Here is a 23043-nt window from a genome sequence, read left to right on the forward strand (position 1 = left end):
CTTTTCTGGGTGTTGCCCCTAACCTCCCTTCCATCCACACACAACAACCGCTCTCTTTAGTGGTGATTTTAATCTGGGCTATCTGACCCAGATGAGGGTGTGGGTTACAGCCTGGGTTTCGCTTTCACTCAGGCTGGTAAACCACCCACTTCACAGTGAGGACACAGGCTGAATCACTTGAGTGGTGATAGTTTTCCAGTGTCTGCCCTTGGTTCCTTCCCATGTTCCCAGAAAGACAGACAGATTCTCCCATAATTAATTGGAAAAGAATCATAGAGCAGCTCCATTTAGTGCAGCACAGAGAACATGAGATGTGCCCCCAGAAGTCCTCGTGACTCACGCGTGGTGAGTGCAGCACCAATCGTGACCGAGTAACCTTGGTAGGGCTTTGCATTGTAGCATCTCTCACCCAGTCTCCTTAAAAACAATTTCAGTTTCGTTTGACAAGATCTATTTTCCATACAGTTATGTTGATTGACATTAATTATGCTATAGAAAGATAAGTTCTATAAGACACTTCCATAGGGATGGAGAATGGGGAAGTAGCTACTGTACCCTGTTTTCCACCCCACCTTCCCCTCCACACACAGATTGGAACCTATAGATCCAAGTTTTGCACTATGGGCCAGATTTTCAAAACTAATTTCCACCCAGCTGCTCCCATTGTGACATATGGCCATTGAGCGTTGAGCTCTTTTGAAAATCCAACCTTACATCTGAGTTCACTATAAATTGATTCCACTGCATTCATTTTAAAAAGGGAGGTTTCAAATATGTCTTACAAATGATTCTCTGATTCCCTCATGTTAGAAATGCCTCACATTGTTTTAATATTGCAGTTCAGCTAATTAGGTTTACAAGATTGTTTGCATTTTGATTCCAATACTCTCTCCATTATGTTTGTCCATGTGTTCCATATTTTAGGTGTATTTCCCAGTATAATGTAGCACAAAGGGGTGCTCTTTTCCATTTTATCAAAAGCACAAGGGACCTTATTCTCCACTGTCTTGCACTACATGTGCAATCATTTCTGTCTGTGCAAAGTGGGTGTAAAAAGGCTTTGTAAGGAGCAGTGAAGAGTAGGGCACAACAAGCACTCTGAGGGAAGGATAACAAGGCTGATGAAAATGGCCGAAATATCAGCCTCTTTGTTTTGATCATTTGGGGAAGGTATACTTTTTTTTTAAAGTAATTTATGAAAATGACCACAATTTTAAAATAGAGAATGTTACTCTTCTTTCACCTGAAAAACCCTCTTTCATTTTGGAAAATGAGTTCTCTTTCATTTCTCTTCTAATGGATTCTCTTGAGGGAGGGTTTTATACTGTAGCTTGCAATTTAAATGTTAGCACAGAGAATATATTAACATTTTTTTAGGGCCAGATTTTGGTGCTGCCCTTAGGGTTGTGCCAGAAAACCTACACCCATAATGGAGCAGCTGATCTCTTCACTGGGAATGTAGAGCCTTTCTTGTCCGGTCACTCACTAGAAGTTAGACCAGATTATAGTGGCCATTTTGAACGCCTGAATGCAGTGGTTGGTAGACTCACTCCAGGCCCCAGTGACAGGTGTTCACATCACAAAGCAGCCATCAGTGCTTGTGCCCTTGCTGGTGGTCTCATCAGAGAGGACAGATCAAGAGTAGATATTGATGGTGGCTCTCCAGGACAAAGTTAAAGATTGCTCTGCAGTTGCCTCTATTTTATTTGTTCTGTGGACAAATAAGAGGATTAATTTCCGGTAATCAGCCACCTTTCAAGGGCACTAAAACTTGCTTAAAAGAGAGCAAGACCAAGCTGTCATGTAGTCCCTGGGACATGCTGACCATGAAACAGATTACTTCTCCCCCCACACATTTCTCACCAGTATGCTTGTATCATATATTTAAAAGGTACCATTCTCAGAAGCAAGTGTAACTTCTCTTTATCCAGGAAGTGCTAGATCTCATTTTTTTAACAGAAGCTTTTTTATTATTAATGATCATTTTGTTATGTGGATTATTTGTTGACTACAGCAGGACACATATATATGAGTAATAATGGATTATTCATTGAAAACCTACTAATAGGTAGTATTGGTCAGGTGTTCTACTGCCTTGCATCTTGTGTAGTCCTTTAAACCTGTGCAAAGTAGATGCACACACTACCCTCTGAACTTGGTAGTTTTCTACACTTGCTTTGCACTCACTTTGCACAGATGGAAATAACATAAAAAGCTGCAAGGCAGTAGGGAATCAGGTCATGTGGGCTAGATGTTTCAGAAAAAGTTCTTCATCCATTTAGACACCAAAATAGTTGAGCCTTTTTGAAAATCTGACCATACTGTCAAGTTTATAATTTAATTCTGCCATATCGTTGTCCTCCAGCAGAGGGCGTGCTAAACATTGAAATGAGTCTGTCATACCCTGTTTCCCCGAAAATAAGACATCCTCCGAAAATAAGGCCTACTTACAGTTTTGCCTCTCGTTGTAATATAAGGCATCCCCCCGATAATAAGACCTCCCCGATAATAAGGCATCCACCGATAATAAGGCATTTTTCATTTCTGAAAAATAAGACATCCCCTGAAAATAAGACCTAGCGCATCTTTGGGAGCAAAAATTAATATGACACTGTCTTATTTTCGGGGAAACAGGGTACCAGAGATTTTCATTGCAGTGTTCAAGTCTTCTAGCAGGTATAACATAATTGTCACTTTCTAGTTTTATTTGGAAATTGTTTCGTAGGTTAAATGTTACCTCTTTGCTGTTAAATGACATGAAAATACTTTTTTTAGTTGTGCTACTTAAAAGGCACCAATGTAAAAGTCACTTCTGGCTGAATTTTTTTTTTTTTTTTGCTTGCTTGTTTGTTTGTTTTTAAATCTACTCTAGATACAAATAATACCTAAGATTACATTGGCTGAAAAAGAGTAGAAGGGAACATTTTTTTTCCTTTTTTCAGTTTTCATACTTTATTCATTTGGCAGCACTTGGTATATGGTCGTTTTCACTTTTTTTCCTTTTATAGCTATTGTTAGTCAGTGTCCCTACTCTTCCATGCAGAAACAGATAGGTATGAAATATGATTGTTAAAATACCCCTCCCCCTGCCCCCCCCCCCCCCAAAAAAAAGCCAGGGGGATTCAGGTGCACATGTAGTATCAAATTGAGTTAAACACAGTTTCAGAAACTTAGATTTCATGTTGAAGGAGTCTCTTTAACATTTTTTTGGAGAAAATACACTTGCCTTAACAAGTTGTAGTATGATTACAACCACAAAGTACATTTAATTGCTAAGGCCCTGATCCTGCAAACACTTGAGCACATGCCTCTATTAGAGTAGCAATGACATTATTTTCAGGAGTCAAGGAAAATGAGATGAACTATTAACAATCTTTGGTATAACTTGTATGCTATAACTGTAAGTCAGTGGTGTTGTGTGCTGTGCTTTAGCCATGTTTCACCTCAGTGGTAACCAAAGTGACATGGCCAGATAGAAGTGTAGTCAATAGAGTGCTTTCGGACCCTGTGGAACAATACTGTGTAAGTATAAGATTTTCACTTAGTTTTTAGACTGAAATTTTAGGTTTAAAATTAATAAAATGAAATTTTGTCTTAAGCACTGTAGGAGAGGAGCCATGTCTTCATATATGCTTACATAACTGCAAGCACAGTGGGGCACCAGACTAGATTAGGGCCTCTGGATGGTACTGTAATACAAATAATAGATTTTTTTTTTTTAATTTTACTAAGTTCCAATCAGTTACACCTGTAGAAGTCAATTAAAGGCAGTTAGGTTGTAGTGACTGAACTGACCTGTGTAGCCTTTCTGACTGGTAATAGTAATACCCAAGAAGGAAAGCTCATTTTGTCTCTTGATACCTCATTGTTTGCCAAGCTGGCAAGGAAAAGCAAATCCAGGTATTGAGTTTGTTAATAAGAGGCTTACAAGCAAGTCTTATTGGAAGTTAGATTTGTCACAGTAAACTTCTGTAACTTGTTAGTCCTTTCTGGTTTTATATTTATATATTTCAACAAGATAAACCCCAAGAAAAAACATTAAGAAATCTGACAAGATATGTTGTGTCAGCTTTGGGAGTGCAGGATACAGATGTAAATGATTTTTATGACTGTCAGTTTGAAAGTAATAAATTAGACCAGAAAGGGCTGGTGAACTTCCTGTACACTTTAAAGAAATTTGAGGTCCTAGCACATTCATGTTTAACTTCAACTTTCTGTATTCTGTTATTGTCTGGTTATGTCTGTAGCCTAAAGTGTCAAAATAGGTCTCCTAAGGAATCATTTTTACGCCTACAGTTTGCAAACCACAAAGTCTTAGATTTATTGGGAGATGGGCATCTCTACAGGTTACCACAGCAGTTCTTCTTCCAGTTCATGCAAAGCTAAATGCTGGGCCTGGGTCTGGCCACTTTGGACTCTTAAAGCTGGAAAATTGCCCTGTAGGGGTAGGGGTAGGCAAGCATTCCCTCTGACAGTATGGAATCCTCCTATGGCATAGCTGATTCTATACTATCTACACCTCTCCTTCCTGCGCACCACAGCCTTGGTATAGGGAGCAGGACTGAATGCTTGGTTCTCCTCTAGATTGTCAGCCACCACAGCCTGTTGCTGCAGCTAACATAACTTGGAGTTTCCCTCAGCTTTTTGGCATGCCTTTGTTGAAATACAGTGTTAACTACAAGCACGCAGGGAAATATTCTTATGTCATAAAACATTTAGATTTATTTTTAATGTTATCTTTTACAGAGTCTGATGTCAGTTTGCCAGATGCAAGTGTCAGTTGCTTAAATGAAAGCATGGGACACAGTAGCGCCACAAGTGGTGATTCAGGTACGATTTCTTTATATATTCTAGTAAGCGTGAAATAAGATGTATCGGAGCAAGCACATAGAGTGTTCTGTACCAAGAATGATGGTTTCATTGTGAGCTCCAGCTTAGTCTGTAAGCTCTTTGGGGCAAGGACTCTAGTTTCACGTAACACAGTCGGATCCTGACTGGGTCCTCTGGGCTCTTCCATAATATAAATGCCTAACGATATGCGACGTGCCATAAAGTAATTCATCACTTGCCTTTTCTGCAACTTCCGTCAAAGTAAAGTGCATCCCGGAAAAGAGAGTCAGTTTGTGCTCAGCCCGTGAATAAGGCAGTGAGAGGGAACAAGTTTTAGCAGCACTTTGACTGGTTATGTTTTGAAGGATCTAAGGGCTAGAGACAAGATTTTTCAGGAGCAGCTGTGTGACTTTAGGAGAACAAGTTCCACTGAAAATTAGAGAGACTTGTGTTCCTAAATCACTTAGAGCCAGCTACACAAAGGTATTTAGGCACATACATCCAACATTTAGTCACCACTGACATTCACAAAATCACTGCTCAGCTGCCAACTATGTCCCCTAGACACCTAAGTTTCCGCTAGTCAACGTTTGCAAAGCTGACTAATTGCTGACTCCACCCCACAGCTAGCCAGCTCCTCAGCGCCCTAGTCCCAGAGGACCCACAGCAAGATTTTCAAACTAAGAGGGGCAATGCCTTGGGCAGGGACTTGAACCAACATCTCTCACATCCCAGCTGAGTGCCCTAACCACCGGACTGTTGAGTATTCTGAGGGGTGGCTCTCTATCTCTCTTGTTGGACTGTTCCATTTAGTATAAATAACTAAATATTGATTGGGCCAGAGAGAGACTGATTCTATAGCCCACTGGTTAAGGCACTCGCCTGAGAGGTGGGGAAGATAGGTTCAAATCTCTGCTCAAGATCAGACAGAGCAGGGATTTGAGCTTGGGTCTCCTACATCCCAGTGCCCCACTCACTTAGCTCTTGTGCATATGCACTCTCTCTTCTTTGGGCTCCCCCTGCCCCCTGGATTTTTTTGTGAGAAAGGCCTCTGTTTTGAGGGTGGCACCAGCCTGTGGCCCATCAGTAAGGGACTTAAGGCCAGGATTAATAGGAATTAGGCACCTAAATAACTTTGAGGCTCTGGCCCCTAAGACCTGTCCCTTTCCTGTGCATTTCACTCCTGGCTAGTTTAGATGGCTCCCTGCTCAGTTTGCTGGTTTCTGAGGATCACCTCCTTAGGTGCCTCACTCTCCCTATACAATACATGGCCTAAGCACCTAACTCAGGGGCTGAGAATTTCACAAGGCAGCCGGGTGGCTAGGGGTTAAGCGCTGCAACATGAGCAGAGCAATGCCTAAGTATCACTGTGGATCTTCCTATGCAGAGCTCGGTTGCCATCAAAGGGAAACCTTTTGTCTTCAGGGATCTAGCCCTAATAAAGATTGCCCTTGGCTCCCCTTTATGTGGGGGCTGGGAACAATCTGGGTCTCCAAATATAACCAGCTGACACAATCTGTATAATAAAACCAACATAAGGCGTTCATGAAACCAATATTAATAATATGAAACCTTCATATAGGGCCTGGTCCAACACCAATTGAAGTCTACGAAAAGATTCCCATTGACTTCAGTGGGCATTGGGTCAGGCCATCGTGCTTTATATGTTCAAAATGTGCAAACGTTAATCACTCAGGGTATGGAATAAAAGGGGTTTTAAACTTTTTTATTAATGTGTTAACTTGTTGAAGGTGAGCCCTGGGGTTCACCAGGACCAGTTAACACATGCTAAAATACAGCTTGCTCCGTCTACAGTCGGGTTTTAAAAAGATGTTCGTTAAAATATGTTTGCTAACACAATTCTTGATAAACTATGGTTTGTTTGTTTTTACTCATCTAGCAAATCTAGTGAAGGCCAATATTAGAGCTAAGGAGAGAGAGAGGCCTCCTGCTAATGACAAAGTTTGGTATTTTACACGAGTGTCAAGGGTGCTGTAATATTGTCATCAGTGGTTTACTAGTAGTGTCTTACTGTAGTGAAGTTTTTGTCCTTCACTTAGGTTTGATGGCAGTTTGATATTCAAAGATAATTTTTCTTTTAAAAAAAAACGGAGGTTAGGAAAAGGATGCAAAGCAAGAAATATTGATCGTGTGAGTAGATCCAGCACAGCAATTCATATGAGCCTTTCAGGGAATCAGCTAACTGGGAGAAAAGGACATTGTATAAAGGACATTCTTTAAAAAAAAATTAAATCTATATGTTTATCAAAAGAGAGGAAAAAAGATACAGAAGAAAGAGAAATATTTTCCTAAAGCGGTTAGGTTAGTTTGAGGATTTCAAGACATTGAAAGTTAACCAAACAGACAGGTGATACAGTGCTAGTTTCAATATGATTAATCTATTGGATTTAGCCAAGCAGAAAGCAAACAAATGCACTTCCTCAAAACGGAGCAGTAGTAGTTAGATGACTACTGCCAAGCACTCTCTGGTGTGAATTTTCCTTTGCTCAAATAGTACTGCCCTCAGACTAAAAGATAAAACAAGCGAAAAACACTTAGAAATGGAACCCGGATGTTTCCATCAGCAGTCTTTTCTCAAGGTTCATTAAATTCTGTTAGTTTAGTTTTATTTAATGGAATCAGATACAAAAAATGGGACACATTATACACAAAATAAGCAACAGTGATGTTAAAAGCCCTGCAATTCTTCATCCAGTGATCTCATCAGACAATGAGAGCGGGATTTGGGGTTTGTTTTTTGTTTAGTGAAATAGTGTCTTTTTCTTTGCTGTGGAACGTAAGCACTTTGAGAACATATACAGGGAGTTCTATAAAATATGGTTGAAAATAAAATAAATCTTAAATGTATATACAATAGTGTAGAAATAAGTTCTGCCTTTTAAAATGCAGTAAGTTAATATGCATCAACTCAGGGCTTGATCCTGTTCCTACTGTCTTTGTGCTGCGAGATTAGCATTGAGCCCATAATGTCACTCAGATTATATCTACACTGCAAACTGAGGTGTGGTTGCACCATATTCGCATTGCTAGCCCTTGCTGCTGCATCTACTCTACTCTTTTCAGCCATGCTAGCATGGATATGCCTGCCTGTGCTGCATCACACCTCAGATTGCACTATAGACATACCCTTGGGAGGCAAGTGAAGATGGGATTGTAGCATGGGGAAGCATACCTGTGCTAGCTTTAATCTAGCTAGCATAGGTAGCAGCAGTGAAGGCGTGGCAGTAATGTAATTCATGTGTGATTATACATATCAATGAAAGGTTAGCAGTATTTCAGGAGACATAAAAAGAAGAACAGGAGTACTTGTGGCACCTTAGAGACTAACAAATTTATTAGAGCATAAGCTTTCGTGGACTACAGCCCACTTCTTCGGATGCATATAGAATGGAACATATAATGAGGAGATATATATACACACATACAGAGAGCATAAACAGGTGGGAGTTGTCTTACCAACTCTGAGAGGCCAATTAATTAAGAGAAAAAAAAAAAACGTTTGAAGTGATAATCAAGCTAGCCGAGTACAGACAGTGTGATAAGAAGTGTGAGAGTACTTACAAGGGGAGATAGAGTCAATGTTTGTAATGGCTCAGCCATTCCCAGTCCTTATTCAAACCGGAGTTGATTGTGTCTAGTTTGCATATCAATTCTAGCTCTGCAGTCTCTCTTTGGAGTCTGTTTTTGAAGTTTTTCTGTTGTAATATAGCCACCCGCAGGTCTGTCACTGAATGACCAGACAGGTTAAAGTGTTCTCCCACTGGTTTTTGAGTATTTTGATTCCAGTGGGAGAACACTTTAACCTGTCTGGTCATTCAGTGACAGACCTGCGGGTGGCTATATTACAACAGAAAAACTTCAAAAACAGACTCCAAAGAGAGACTGCAGAGCTAGAATTGATATGCAAACTAGACACAATCAACTCCGGTTTGAATAAGGACTGGGAATGGCTGAGCCATTACAAACATTGACTCTATCTCCCCTTGTAAGTACTCTCACACTTCTTATCACACTGTCTGTACTCGGCTAGCTTGATTATCACTTCAAACGTTTTTTTTTTTTCTCTTAATTAATTGGCCTCTCAGAGTTGGTAAGACAACTCCCACCTGTTTATGCTCTCTGTATGTGTGTATATATATCTCCTCATTATATGTTCCATTCTATATGCATCCGAAGAAGTGGGCTGTAGTCCACGAAAGCTTATGCTCTAATAAATTTGTTAGTCTCTAAGGTGCCACAAGTACTCCTGTTCTTCTTTTTGCGGATACAGACTAACACGGCTGTTACTCTGAAACTTGTCAGGAGACATAGATTTCCAGAATCTGGACTACTTTAGGGTTACCATATTTTAGTTTTAAAAGAGGAGGACACTCCATGGGGCCCCAGCCCCGCCCCAACTCCGCCCCTTCCCCTGAACGCTCCGTCCCCTGCTCCTCCCCCACCTCTCCTTCCCGCGAATCAAATGTTCGCGGGAAGCCTGAAACAGGGAGGCAGCAGGTAAGCTGGGGCTGGGGCAGAGTGCGGCGCAGCCCAGTCTGGCCCCTCTGGCCAAGCGGCTCCCTTCGGCGACCAGCTGGCCCAGGCCAAGAGGCTCTGGCCCCAGCATCTCCCGCCCAGCTCGGCTCGGGCCGGCCGAGCACCCCCGGCCCTGGGCCAGCCCCGGCCGAGCACTGCCAGCCCCAGCTCGGCGCTGGGCCCCAGCCAAGCGCTGCTGGCCCAGCCCCGGCCACCGGCCCCGCACCGCCGGGCCTTCCCTTCCTATTTTCCCAGACATGTCCGGCTTTTGGGGATTTCCTCCCGGATGGGGATTTGAGGCCCAAAATGCCGGACATGTCCAGGAAAATCCCTAGACTACTTATTATGGACCAAATCCTTGGTCCCACACAAAGCCCAAATAAATGATATGTGAGGGGGGGATTCTGTGGCGGATGACTGAATAAAGAGCAGCAGTAGAGCTGTACAAAGGCTACAACCACCCCCAGGCTGCCTTAGCGTCTCCAGTCACTATACTCCCTCTTCACACAGTGGTTTTGGTGGTGGATTCTCAATTTGTGGATCATGTACCGAAAAGCTTTGCTTCATATGTAGACAGAGTCCTTACAGAGCCCTATGGTATGCAGAGATTGTTTCCTTTAACATCCATCAATAGAACTATACTAGCTCACAGCATTCGAGGACTTACTTCCACTCCCCCTACTTGTGTTGGAGGATTTGGCTCTCTAGGTGTTAAGTAATAAATTAACACATATAACTAGCTTTGCCTATTTCCTGATTGTTTATTCTGAACAAGCCTCTGACTGGACTGTTTTTCAACCCAGGAAGTCCCTTAGATGAATTAAAGTAAAACTTTTGGACATGTCCAGTTATCTACTCCAGATTTTTCTGTTAGTATAAGGGAAATTGTTCAGATTTGCACAAGACAAAAGCAGTTACATGGAGAGGCCTTCATTTTACTCGGAAAACATATGTCATATTTAAATTTGTATTATATTTAAACTTTTCCCATGTTATTTGTAGAATTTGCTGGTGATTTCCTCTGTTTGACTGTTTGTATTTTTCCATCCTCTTAGATGAGGACAATATGGACAAAAGAGCTTCCCCTGAACCAGAGCTGATTCTCAGAGATTACCAGATGGAGGTTGCAAAACCAGCACTGAATGGGGAGAACGTTATAATATGTCTCCCTACAGGCAGTGGTAAAACCAGAGTGGCTGTTTACATTACCAAAGAGCATTTGGATAAGAAGAAAAGAGCATCAGAGCCTGGAAAAGTTATAGTACTTGTGAATAAGGTATCCTGTGCCATTATAACAGGAATAGCAGATTAAAGCTTTTTGCATTATCAGAAATGTGGGGCCGGAAGGGACCTCGAGAAATCATCTAGTCCAGTCCCTGAGCTGAGGCAGGGCTGTGTATACCATGTTAATATTGATCTTTTAAATTAAGCACAAATCATTATGACAATAAACTCTTTGAATCGAGCTATGTTTAAGAGGGCAGCGATCCAGATTCTGATCTCCATTACGCTGGTGTAAATCCAAAGGACTCCCATTTACATCAGTACAACTGAGAAGCTAATCTGCCCTATCAATTATATAGAGAAAAAAATTACCATTATCTGTGTTACTTAGAACAGTTTAGATGAAAATTGAAAATATTATTTAAAAAAAATCAAAATGTATGTTTCATCATTATGATATTTTTATACCTGAGTTTGATAATGAAGGCCATCTGCTGGGTTTCGCTTTTCTTTGTAGCAATTTTTAGCCAGTTTTTCTGAGTGGTTCTGTTGAGGAAGAACAAGTTTAAGTTTACAGCACTGCAATTAAATGTATAAATTAAAACTGTTCTCACTGAAATTTTAAAATACTATACAAATATTTCTGTTCATATTAGAATTGTGTAAATAAACAAAAAAGTATAGCCTATACCCTTAACTTAAAAAATATTTAAATTGTTGGTGTGTCTTTAAGATCTATTTGTTAAAATATTTCTCTAGAGTTTAATAAAAATATCTGTATTAAAAATTTTGATGGATAGATTTTTTTTACCACATTATTAGGGGCATGGGGCGGGGGGGACATGCCCCTAAATAACTAATTAATGAAACCTTTAGAAGATTTTTCATTCTTGATGTAAAGATCCAGTAAACCCACTCTCCTAAAAATACAGTACAGTCCTTAGTACAGTACTTTGCCATTGGGCATTTTCCACTGTCTCTATAGCACAAAATACCCAAGGTCTGTAGTATTCTAGACATTAATAATTCTGTCTAGATTGAGGTATATTCTCTCACAGTGCATGTACTTTATATTCCATTAATGCCAATGGGTATTTTGTGTGCTTAGAGAAGAAATTTACCCCAAAATATGTAATAAAGGTATGTGTATCCAGTGTGACACGCTCATATAAAAGGTCTAGGGATACTGTTATAGAATAAATACTGGTTTACACAGAATGGAAGTTTGTTAGCTAACAGTCATTTGATGTGTGATATGCGTTTAATAGAATTAATTCTGCGTGTCTTGTGTAGTTCAAATTCTTCTCTGGAAACTTTTATTCAGGTACCACTAGTGGAGCAGCATTTCAGAAAAGAGTTCAACCCATTCCTGAAGCATTGGTATCGGGTTACTGGATTAAGTGGTGATTCTCAGCTGAAAATCTCATTTCCTGAAGTTGTAAGAAAGAATGATGTCATTATCAGTACTGCCCAGATCCTTGAGAATTCACTGCTGAATGCAACCACAGAAGATGATGAAGAAGGTGTCCAGTTATCAGGCAAGTTTTTCACTCTAGGTTTTCTTTGGGGGGACTTAACGTGTGGTTCCTCTCCGGAAAGTGTCAGTGTGAAAAAGGCATGGTGGGGTTCCATGCTCATTGTTTCTCACTGCTGTTTTTCTAATTGTTAACCTTGCAAACTCAACCTGAGCTGTGAGAGTCAAGATGAATTCTTGCCCTCTTGTGCACCATCACCACAAATAAAATTTTTGGCAGTCAGATTAGACAGAGTGATACCTTTGCATCTCCATTCCCTTCAATGTGTTTGCCAAAGTGAACTGACTGGAATCTAATAAACAATTATGTGGATGATGCAAAAGGGAATAGAATCCAGCTGATGCAATCTTAGCTGTGTTGATCCAATAGCAATGATGGACAAAAAACAGTAAGCACTTTATTTTAGTTAAGTAGATATGACTAAATACAGAATAGGAACCACTTTGTTGAGTAGTAAGATATCATTTTTACATAGTCACTTTTCAAAGCCAAATTGTACTTGAGTCCTTAGCTGTTATATTCCTACACACACACACACACACACACACACACACACACACACACACACACACACACAGAAATGGGATTGCTCAACATCACAACTCTGTGAGGTAGGCAACTATAACAATATCCCATTGTTGGAGAAACTAAGGTCCACAGAAGTTAAACTACTTGCCCAAATTAATAAAGGGATCTGTGAGGGGAATGGGAAGGAATTCTCCTATTTCCCAGCAGTGGAGCTACAGCGCATGCGCCTGACTCCATTGACTTCAGTGGGGCCACGATTTCACCCAAGCTGTGGATCCTGCCACGTGTAGTCTCCAAATCATGTGTCCCATTTCCGTAGCGGAAATGCACCTATTCTGGTAGGCTAGGCCCCTCTGAATAACAACAATAATGCCTTCCAAAATATACAGGTTCCAAGTGGAAGGGCAAAATAGATGTTATAAGAATCCAATTCAGGAGACTCTGAGAACCTGCTGGTACTATAGCAATAGTCCTGCAATACTTTGGGACAAAGCAAAATGGGCTGTGTCCATTCTGACGTACTGGGGCACTGTGTGTGGACATACACATCTCCTCAGTGAATATATAGCACAAGCTAATCTCCTTTCCTAGCTGTCAATATTCAGCCCTAAGGTAAAGTGCCCGTTGTTCATTCTCCACATCTCCTCCCTTGCTCCTTATCTTTTCTCATGGCCTTTTTAAACAGGAGTCTTAAATTTCACTCCACTGCCTACATATGCAAATAGAACAGGGAGATGTTTTATGTTTTTGTTTGCCACCCTGTGATTTTAAAATAGTATAGAGCATCCTTGACACAGTCCCTTTTCTAACTGTAGAGTACTGCATGCTTCTGTTTTGCATTTTTGTGGCAGGGTTGCCAATTACGAAGCACCCCTTCTTGGCCAGAGGTGCTTCTGCAGCACCTTCACTCTGTTCCCTCTTTTTTTGGGTCCCCCCTGGATCTCCCCGCAGCCTTTCTCAGGACTTCCACCAGCCACCTCCTGGGGCTGAGTTAATAGCGAAAAGCAGGTCAAATGGTCTTCATTGTCCCAAATATAAAGTCCATTACAGCAACACAAAAGTTCATACTCCTCTCCAGTTATTCTGCCACAGGTGGAGCTCTTACCCTGCCCCAGACTGTTTTTCTTGGGGCTGCCAATCATGTACTTCCTAGTGGGAGCTCAGCATTCTGGGTCTGGCTTCCTTCTCCATGGTGGTGCATTCTCTCTTCCGAAGGAGAAGGCAGCATATATACTGCCCTTCTTCGGAGAGCTTCCCCCCAATTTCCTGGGAGGGAAAGGAGCCCTGCCCCACCCTACATTACAGGGCTTCTGGTCCCTGCCTCCCTCCCCGCCCCAAAGTCTCTGGAACAGGGTCTTCCAGCCACCTCTGGTCTTGAAAAACAAGCAAACAATATCTAATTATCCTTAGTTTCCCCAATTACAAGACACTGGTGATGATACAGTAACTTAACATTTCTGTATTCTTTCCAGTGGCTTTTGTGTATCTCTTCCATATATAGCTTGCCTTCCTCCCCATCATTTTTTTTTTTTTTCCTTTCTTAAGGGAAAAAACCTCTGTCTGCTTAGATTGTGAGCTTCTTGGGCAAGGCCATCCATTCCTGAATGTCTGGAAAGCATTTAACACGTCATAGGTGCTCCCATAAATAAATAATAAAGCACAGTTTGTTGAACACATGGTTAAAAAAGTGTGTTTCTGGGGTTCATTCTTGCAACAACAAAAGGCAGTTTAAATAATGTAAAAAAATACTTTGCACTTTAATAGTGTTGTTTCAAACAGATTTCAAAGCACATTGCAATACATACACATACATAAACACAACCCTCCAGGGATATTGCATGAAATTTACTTTCTTTTAAAGCAAATATATTTTAGATCCAAACAGATTTACAGGGTCCCTCTTCATTAGTGGCATGGTATCCTTTGCTGTAAGAAGATTGATTTACTCCAGTACTGCATTCAAAGGAAATCGTAACCATTTTGTACTGGGTGTGTTTTCCAGACTTTTCTCTCATTGTTATTGATGAATGTCATCACACCCAGAAGGAAGGCGTCTATAACAATATAATGCGACGTTATTTAAAAGAAAAGATGAAAAACAATAGATTCAGAAAAGAAAACAAACCCCTGATTCCACAGCCTCAGATCCTGGGACTAACTGCTTCACCTGGCGTAGGAGGGGCAAGAACTCATCAGAAAGCTGAAGAACATATTCTGAAAGTAAGTAGTCCTTAAAGTTGCAAATCACCAAGGAATATTATCTTATTCAAGCAAAATTCCAATTGAAGTCAGTATTTTGCTGTAAATGAATCCCCTAATTTTTGGTGAGTACATAGGCCTGATTCTGTAAACCTCATAGGTAAGTTGTCCCTTTGAAGTTAGTGAAATCATTTGCATGAGTAAAGATTTGCAGGATCTGGTAAATAGATAGGGTTGGCTTCACTTTATTATTAGAAACCTACAAATCCCATCAGTGCTCTGGAAATTGTAGAGTACTGTCATGTTGTTTTTTAGATGTGTTTTTTAGAGCTGCTGATATTTTAGAGCTTCAACATTTGTGTGGGTTGAAGAAGGTGGGAAACAATCCAGTAATACTTAAACAGGCAGAAATTGTTGTGGATAGAACAATAAGCAATCAAAGGTGTAAATTTCTAACAATTAGAACTTCTAATTAGGAAGGAAGAATGGGTAATTTGCATAAGATGATTCTGGAGACAGTGGCCAACTTCTGCTCTTATAAGCTGTAAATCCCATGTAACTCTATTTTAAATGGACTCCATTGGAATTATATTGGTGAAACAAAAAGCAGAATTTAGCCCAATGCCTTAGTGCAATTTCTAGATGAACCAATTACTGTTGAATAGGCATGCCCTATAAGAAGAAATGGTGTTGTCTCAAGCCAGTTAGATTAGGAAGAATCGTGATGTACTTTTAAAAATACAGCCGCTTGCTGTCTTAAAGAAAACCAGAAAAACTATATTCTTCATCTGTATTGAAAACTTGGTAAATAGGATGTTTGTTTTTGGTTTAATTTTTGATGAAGAAATGTTGCAATTCAGATTTCTAGACTCTTGCAAATAGATTGCTACTGCTGATGTCATATACCCTTTGTTTTCTACATTCATGAAGATATAAATGTTTCCCTTTATCGTCACTGAGATTAATATAATAGAGAGAAAATTTTTCTTACTGAAAACATCAAAAGTGAAAAAAAATCTCTCAATCTGTGCAGTTAACAGGCAAATGTCTACATGTTTCATGTTCCAAAAAGGTCCAGCTCTTACTTTTATAATTACTCTCTGAAACCCAATTTCCTATATTCCACTTTATTATCCTACATGTATCCAAAGTCTTTTTGATCTAGATTTTTCATGTCTAAATCTTGATGTACTTTTTTTTTCTCATCTCAAATTCCCATTTTGCAATCTAAGCTGATAGTTACATTTGTTTGTTTCCTCTATATAGGAAGGCTCATCTTCGATTTACGATGTGGTTTGATTAGCTTATCTCAGATGCTTTTCCCACGCTTCTTTACATTTTGCAGAACTATATAGGATACATAGGATGTGCATACTGTCTTTTTAAGGAAGAATTTAAATTAGATCAGATACCATGTTAAAACATGTATATAAATAAAGAAGGCACAGTATACTCATCCAACTGTTTATGTAGAATAACTCATAAAATATATGAAAAGTAAAACAAAAATCTTTCTCCTTCCAGATTTGTGCTAATCTTGATGCATATAGACTCATGACTGTTGAAGAACATGTCTCCCAGCTGAAAGATCAGGTGAAGGAACCATATAAGAAGTTTGTGATTGCAGATGACAAAAGAAGGGTATGATGTTTTGTTTTGTTTTTGCAAAATCTAAGCAGTAAAGTATGTTCATCTTTAAAGAGGTATTGATTGGAGTCAAGGTTTTTTAGGCCAACACTATTGCCCTGCAGGTTGATAGTGATCCATAGTATTTCTACTCATCCAACAGTAAATGAACTCTGGAAAAAGAAACAAAATTTATATACACCTCTACCCCGATATAACGCGACCCGATTTAACACGAATTCGGATATCACGTGGTAAAGCAGTGCTCCGGGGGGGTGGGGCTGTGCGCTCCGGTGGATCAAAGCAAGTTTGATATAACGCGGTTTCACCTATAACGCGGTACGATTTTTTTGGTTCCCGAGGACAGCGTTATATTGGAGTAGAGGTGTATGTTGAAATTAATGACGCGCTATATTTCTGTAGACCAATGTCAAGCTGAATGTAAAATGTTTCTTTCCTTTTCAAAAGGGCTTTGGGTTGCTCTTATATTTTTGAGATAACAGAAAGAATAGTATTAATTTGGGGTCATAGTTAAGTTTGTGTTGTGAGGAAATTTGCATTACTTTATACTCATTAGAAATGTATTATGTGGACAGTATAATATTTATGATTTCCTTGGCTTTAAGTGTTTAGATAAGCAAGTACCTTCAGCAACCTTAATTGTTTTCTGAAACAAATTTTTGTTTAAGGAATTTCCTGTAGACAATATTAAACTGAAAAGGTCAGTCCATTTTTGTTGCTGGCAGAATAACGATTGTAAGTTTAATTACTTTTTATCCATGTGCTTTTAGGATCCCTTTAGAGAGAAAATTACAGAAATTATGACAGAAATTCAAAATTATTGTCACCTCAACCCAACATTTGAATTTGGAACTCAGCCCTACGAACAGTGGGCGGTTAAAGAGGAGAAAAAAGGTATTAAAAAATACTTTAACATAAATGCATCATGACTTTGGAGGTGTTTTAGCCATCTGTGTGTGCAGCCATACAAACAGACACAGATACAGATGTGTATATATATGTTCTGTTTTTAGCTGCAAAAGAAGAAAACCGTAAAGAACGTGTTTGTGCAGAGCATTTAAAGAAGTATAATGATGCCCTGCAAATTAATGACACTATCCGAATGATCGATGCATACAACCACCTCAATAACTTCTATAAGGAGGAGAAAAGCAAGAAAACAACAGTAAATGAAGACGACGATGAACCAGTAGCATCAAAACTAGATGAAACAGATACGTTTCTGATAAAGTTATTTTACGGTGAGCATGAAATATATGGTGATACTTAATAAAATCTGAAATCCATGCAGCTGACTAGTATACACTACTGACGTTGTAATATGTGATTTGCATTGGTACTTATTTGTTCATAGACACTTCTATGGCATTCAGTGCTATAGAGTTTGTATGTCACAGCATACTATATAAAATATATTAAACACCCTGTCAGCATCATACGATATTTTCTTATCTAATGGTATAGTAGTCCTTTGTACAAAAGTGTATTCTCGTATTCAAGATTTTGCATATTTCTGATACAAGCTCAGGAGATCATTTATCGCACGTTAACCAGTCTGTCAGGTACTTGAAGTTTCTGGGGATTGATAATTGTGAGACGCAGTCTCTCATGTCTATGTCACTGGTGTGAATCCAGTCTTGGTTGATGACTGAAACTTGTTTCTGTCAGATGGTTGTTTGATGGGCTATGTGAGGTTCTTCAAACATGATCATTAAATCCTCTGCCCTGCTTCTCAGGCTGCCAACAAGAACAATGCTAATTGTAGGGGTGGTTCTGTCATGTGAATAGTTGTTTGGTAGTCTCGGCCTATTGCAGCTAGACTAACATTTTTTAGTACAATAAATAAGGCAAGCTATACTTCTGATTTGCTATGGCTCTTTTAATTCAAACCCTTGTGCCAAAAAAACACATACTATATTTTTACTTTTCATTCAGAGGAGAAAGTTCTGATTATTGTTAATATAAATTACCATAGACCTCAATGGGAACAGGATCAGACCAATTGATAATTTGGACCAAATCCTAGTTGCCTTCTAGAATTTAGAAGTGCGTGTTGGGTTCTTTGTTGCTATAAATACAAACGCTCTGTGCCTCCACCACCACATATGCACACATCATAGAGAGCCAGGAAAAATAGCTTCCTAATAGAAATGGCTTTTTACTAAAGATAAAGCGTACTGGAAACCTGGGGGATATTCTAAAGAGAGAGGGCCCCATCAAATTAGGTCACAAAATTTAAGTTTTGTGAAACCACGCTGCAAAGCCAAACTTATTATAAAGATTTATTGTAAAATATTTAATAGCATATTAAATATGTCTGGTCCTTACAGAATATAGATAACATACGTTATTGTAGATAAGCCTCAAAGAGATAATAGGCACAACAGTCTCAGTAGAAATGTTTGATTTTTTTTTTTTTTCAACTTCCAGTGGAGGAAGGTTTATATTTAAAGGAAATCCCTTCAAATGTTTGCAGCCTGAACATGTCAACATCGGGTTAATATCTGAGAACTAGAAAGTTAAACAGATCAGAAAGTAAAACTTAGTAGACTAGCCTGTTTTTCATTGCCAAAAGTGAATGAAATTCAAAGAGCTTAATGAGGGAACAGTAAATTAAAAATCTATTCCATTTTATTACTGAAGGTGGCATTAGTGACACTGGGATAGAAATTTATTTTTACATTAATTTTTCTCTGTTTAAGACAGGGGATTGCCTATGGGAGGTGGTCCTCACTGTAGAGATCACTATGTAATGGTTTTAACTAATTAGAGTGCCTAAAGAAACTTGTCACACCTCCAATATTTGATTACATTCTAAGATAGTATTAATAAGTCTCATTCCCTCAAAAAAGCACATTATGTGTGTTGGAATTCACTATATGCTCCTCCCATGCTGTAGCAAACATACAGTGTAATAAACGTGTCTAAGGCCATTCAGCTGAAATTTGCATTCCTCTGTAAGGCACTGAACGTATAACGTTTTTTTCAGACAATAAGCCAAACCTGGTGCTTCTTCCCATGCAATGGAAATTGTTAGTGCGGGGCATCCTTACAAGGGTCTCTCAATGGGCATGGCCTCTGTCCTCTCAAAGCCACCACCCCACAAATGCACTCCAGTTGTAAGGTCCAGTGTGTCTTAATGTAGGGATTTTTAATATAAAGCCTGCCAACACTTCTCAAGCTGTTCGGTAGATTAGTGTAAGGACTAAAGTATTGTTTATTCTTGAGACTCCAAAAATGTTGTAACATAAAGTAGTTTGTAAAGTAAATTGCTGTGTCCCAGCCCTTCATACTGTGGTGTGAATTAGCTTGTATGGGAGAAATATAAATTCATTCTGCTTTTTCTAAAGCATTTATTTACATGATGGCATCTTGTTGATTTTATATTTATTTTTACAGCAAAAAAGAAACAGCTGAAAGAGTTGGCTGGAAAGCCGGAATATGAAAATGAGAAGCTGACACAGTTGCGAAACACCTTAATGGAGGAGTTCACAAAGACTGATGAAGCTAGGGGAATTATCTTCACAAAGACTCGGCAAAGTGCATTTGCCCTTTTTCAGTGGATTAAGGACAACACAAAATTTGAAGAAGTGGGAATTAAAGCTCACTACCTTATTGGAGCTGGGCATAACAGTGAATTTAAACCCATGACTCAGGTAACTCTAACAGAAAATGTAATTAAAGGAGTGGTGTTAAAAATGTGTTTATATTTGAAGGAGGCAGCTTGTCTTAATTGTTAGAGCAGAGGACTGGGAGTCAGGAGACCAGAATTCTAGTCCCACATCTGTGTCTGACTTTGTGCGATCGTGTTCAAATCACCTACCTGCTTTGTGTCTCATTTCTGCATCTGAAGAGTGGGGGCACTCATAGCCACCTTTTGTAAAGCACTTTGAGAGGCTTAGTTGAAAAGCATTACATAAGTACAAAGTGCTATTCATATTTTAAAATACATTTGTTGAAAACTAGACCATCCCGCCCTCACTTATCAGCTGAGGCCTGAGATCAGAATTCTGAGCTATGTCTTCACTGACAAAAAAGGGGTGTTTTTACCATGTTACAACTAACACTCCATTAGCTATCATGCAGTACAAACATAGTGGAGACAAGGCACTGTAGCCAAGGACGGCGGAAAGTATAGTGCTGATCCTGCTACCTCCTGGTGTAAATTCCAAATGCCTGGTCCTCTCTTCATTATCTCACTGTAAAATTCTATCATGCATTATTTATCTCATAACAAAAACCTTTGTGTCAGTTAAGACAAGGCCTAAGGTTCCTCTAGAAGAGATGATCTTACAAAGGCCAAACGAGCAGGGATTGTTGGGAATTTTCTGCTTTGGGTGTTTGTAATGTCACCTCTTCCAGGGAAGAACCCAAAACTCTGTGTTAAGGGTCCCTCCTGCAAACACCACCGAGATCAGCATTTAATGGTCCTACTCACAGCAATTAGAACTATCCCCAATTGTTTTCAAAGGATTGGGCTCACAGAAGTAAGGTAGATTTTCAAATAATGGGCAGAATTCCACTTGACTAACACTCAGTACAAGCCTACTGACATCAATGAACTGACTCCTGTCATTTGTTACATCTGTACAAACCCTTGAGTTCAGTGGGGCAGCCTGGGCAGGACAGACCTGGGCCCTTTATAATCTGGCACTAAAGTGGGATATTAAACTAATTTTTGTAAAATACAGTTTATCCTTAAAAATTGTATTTTAAAAGACAAAAATAATACCTATTGTCATATTTAGTATTAAATTGAAAAGAAAAGAGTTGTAATGTTATTGACCTCTGTCTGTTCTTTGTATTGCTGTTTACTTAATTTGCATAGGCCCATATGCTTCACACCAGGGCTGGATAATTATTGAATGAGAAATTGCCAAAATTCACAATGAATATTATTCACAATGAATCACTCAGTTTGGTTTACTTCATGCTATTCTGTTTGTTGACTGTGCTTTCTGTGTGACTTTCTGCAGCCAAAAATTATTCAGATTTCAAAAAGGAATGTTCTAATTGGCTAAATTTTCCCCTTGTATTCCTGTTCTAGCTCCCAATGAGACAGACTATCATTTCAGCACTTTAAAAAACAAGTGTGGTTTACATGCTAGACAGAACCAATTTACATCAGGGTTTCTCAGTTTAAAAATATGTTAGGAATTGTTCCCTCAGAGACATGATTCTGGTTTAGATGAAGATTTTTTGCAATATGGTATAATGATAAAAGAGCAAACAGAGCTTTTCCTTGAAAGCTGCTAGATTCTAAAGTTGAACAGAGCATGTAGAAAGATTTCAAAAGATGTCACATGTCCCTGCACACAAGATTGTTTTGTTCTAAAAGCCTGGTCAGTGCTCCAGTTTTTTCATTGCCAAGTCACTATGCTGTTTATCTAAAGAGGAAAATTTTACATTAACTTATTATTATTATTATTATTATTATTATAGGGAAATTAAAAAACCTTTTGGGCCTGGTTATGGAGGTGCTGAGCCCCATCACTCCAGTTGAAATCAGCGATAGTGGCAGATGTTCGCAGCACCTCTGAAAATCAGGACCTTATTTTTTTTTTCTATCAGTGCTGCTGTTAATGACAGAAAAAGAACCGGTATTGTCCAACCCCTCTGATACCTCCTAATTCGCTAACATTATAGGGTGAAATTTTCCACATTTGGGCACTTAATATTAATATTAGGTGCTTAAATAAAAGTGACCTGATTTTTTTTTTCTTTTTCAAAAGTGTTGTGCATCTACAGCACCCATTTAAGTCAGTGGTGTAGTTTCTTATCCCCTAAAAAATGCTTAAATATGGTGCCTAATATTAAGTGCCTAAGTTTTCAAACTTTGGCCATAATTCACTGCACTTTTTAAAGAAAGGAAAGGGTGACTAGTTTTAGGTGCTAGAAGTTAACACTGAAAGTTAATATATTGAATCAAATTCATGGAATTGTTTTTACAGAATGAACAAAGGGAAATAATCAGTAAATTTCGTGCTGGAAACGTCAACCTACTTATTGCTACTACTGTGGCTGAAGAAGGCCTGGATATCAAAGAGTGTAACATAGTTATCCGCTATGGTCTTGTCACCAATGAAATAGCTATGGTGCAGGTATGTCAGTTTACAACATGGGTCTTTTTTTTTTTTTTTTTTTTTTTTTAAATATGGTTTGTATTTAGGGTTGTGTTTTTGTTGTGGTTTTAAATAAGGTCAGCATTTCTCATTGTCGTGTCTAAAATCCAAAATAACTTTTTTCAGTCAGGAGGCGGATTGGAGGTGATACACAGGAGCTATGCGCTCTCTGATGGTTGTTTTCAAACCAGTTTAATACGAATGATGATTTTTTAGAATTGTACGTATCCTATTTGGAGCAAATCTTGGGACCCTTGCGGACTAAAGGGGAACATATACGAACATAACATAAGAACATGAGAAAGGCCGTATCGGGTCCGACCAAAGGTCCATCTAGCCCAGTATTCTGTCTACTGGCCAATGCCAGGTGCCCCAGAGGGAGTGAACCTAACAGGCAATGATCAAGTTATCTCTCTCCTGCC

General features: G+C 39.2%; 1 protein-coding gene across 1 annotated transcript in view; it reads left to right on the forward strand.

The window, feature by feature from the left end:
- The window catches only part of IFIH1 (interferon induced with helicase C domain 1), a 47217-nt gene that overhangs the window by 19192 nt on the left and 4982 nt on the right, over nt 1–23043 (forward strand). Inside the window, exons 4-12 of the mRNA XM_054044097.1 lie at nt 4747–4830; nt 10422–10642; nt 11915–12128; nt 14656–14873; nt 16377–16493; nt 17270–17393; nt 17513–17740; nt 19899–20155; nt 22451–22600. Of these exons, the coding sequence (XP_053900072.1) occupies nt 4747–4830; nt 10422–10642; nt 11915–12128; nt 14656–14873; nt 16377–16493; nt 17270–17393; nt 17513–17740; nt 19899–20155; nt 22451–22600 (1613 nt within the window). The remainder of the gene's footprint in view (nt 1–4746; nt 4831–10421; nt 10643–11914; nt 12129–14655; nt 14874–16376; nt 16494–17269; nt 17394–17512; nt 17741–19898; nt 20156–22450; nt 22601–23043) is intronic.

Source organism: Malaclemys terrapin, chromosome 11 (genome assembly GCF_027887155.1).
Source record: "Malaclemys terrapin pileata isolate rMalTer1 chromosome 11, rMalTer1.hap1, whole genome shotgun sequence".
Taxonomy (NCBI): Eukaryota; Metazoa; Chordata; order Testudines; family Emydidae; genus Malaclemys; species Malaclemys terrapin.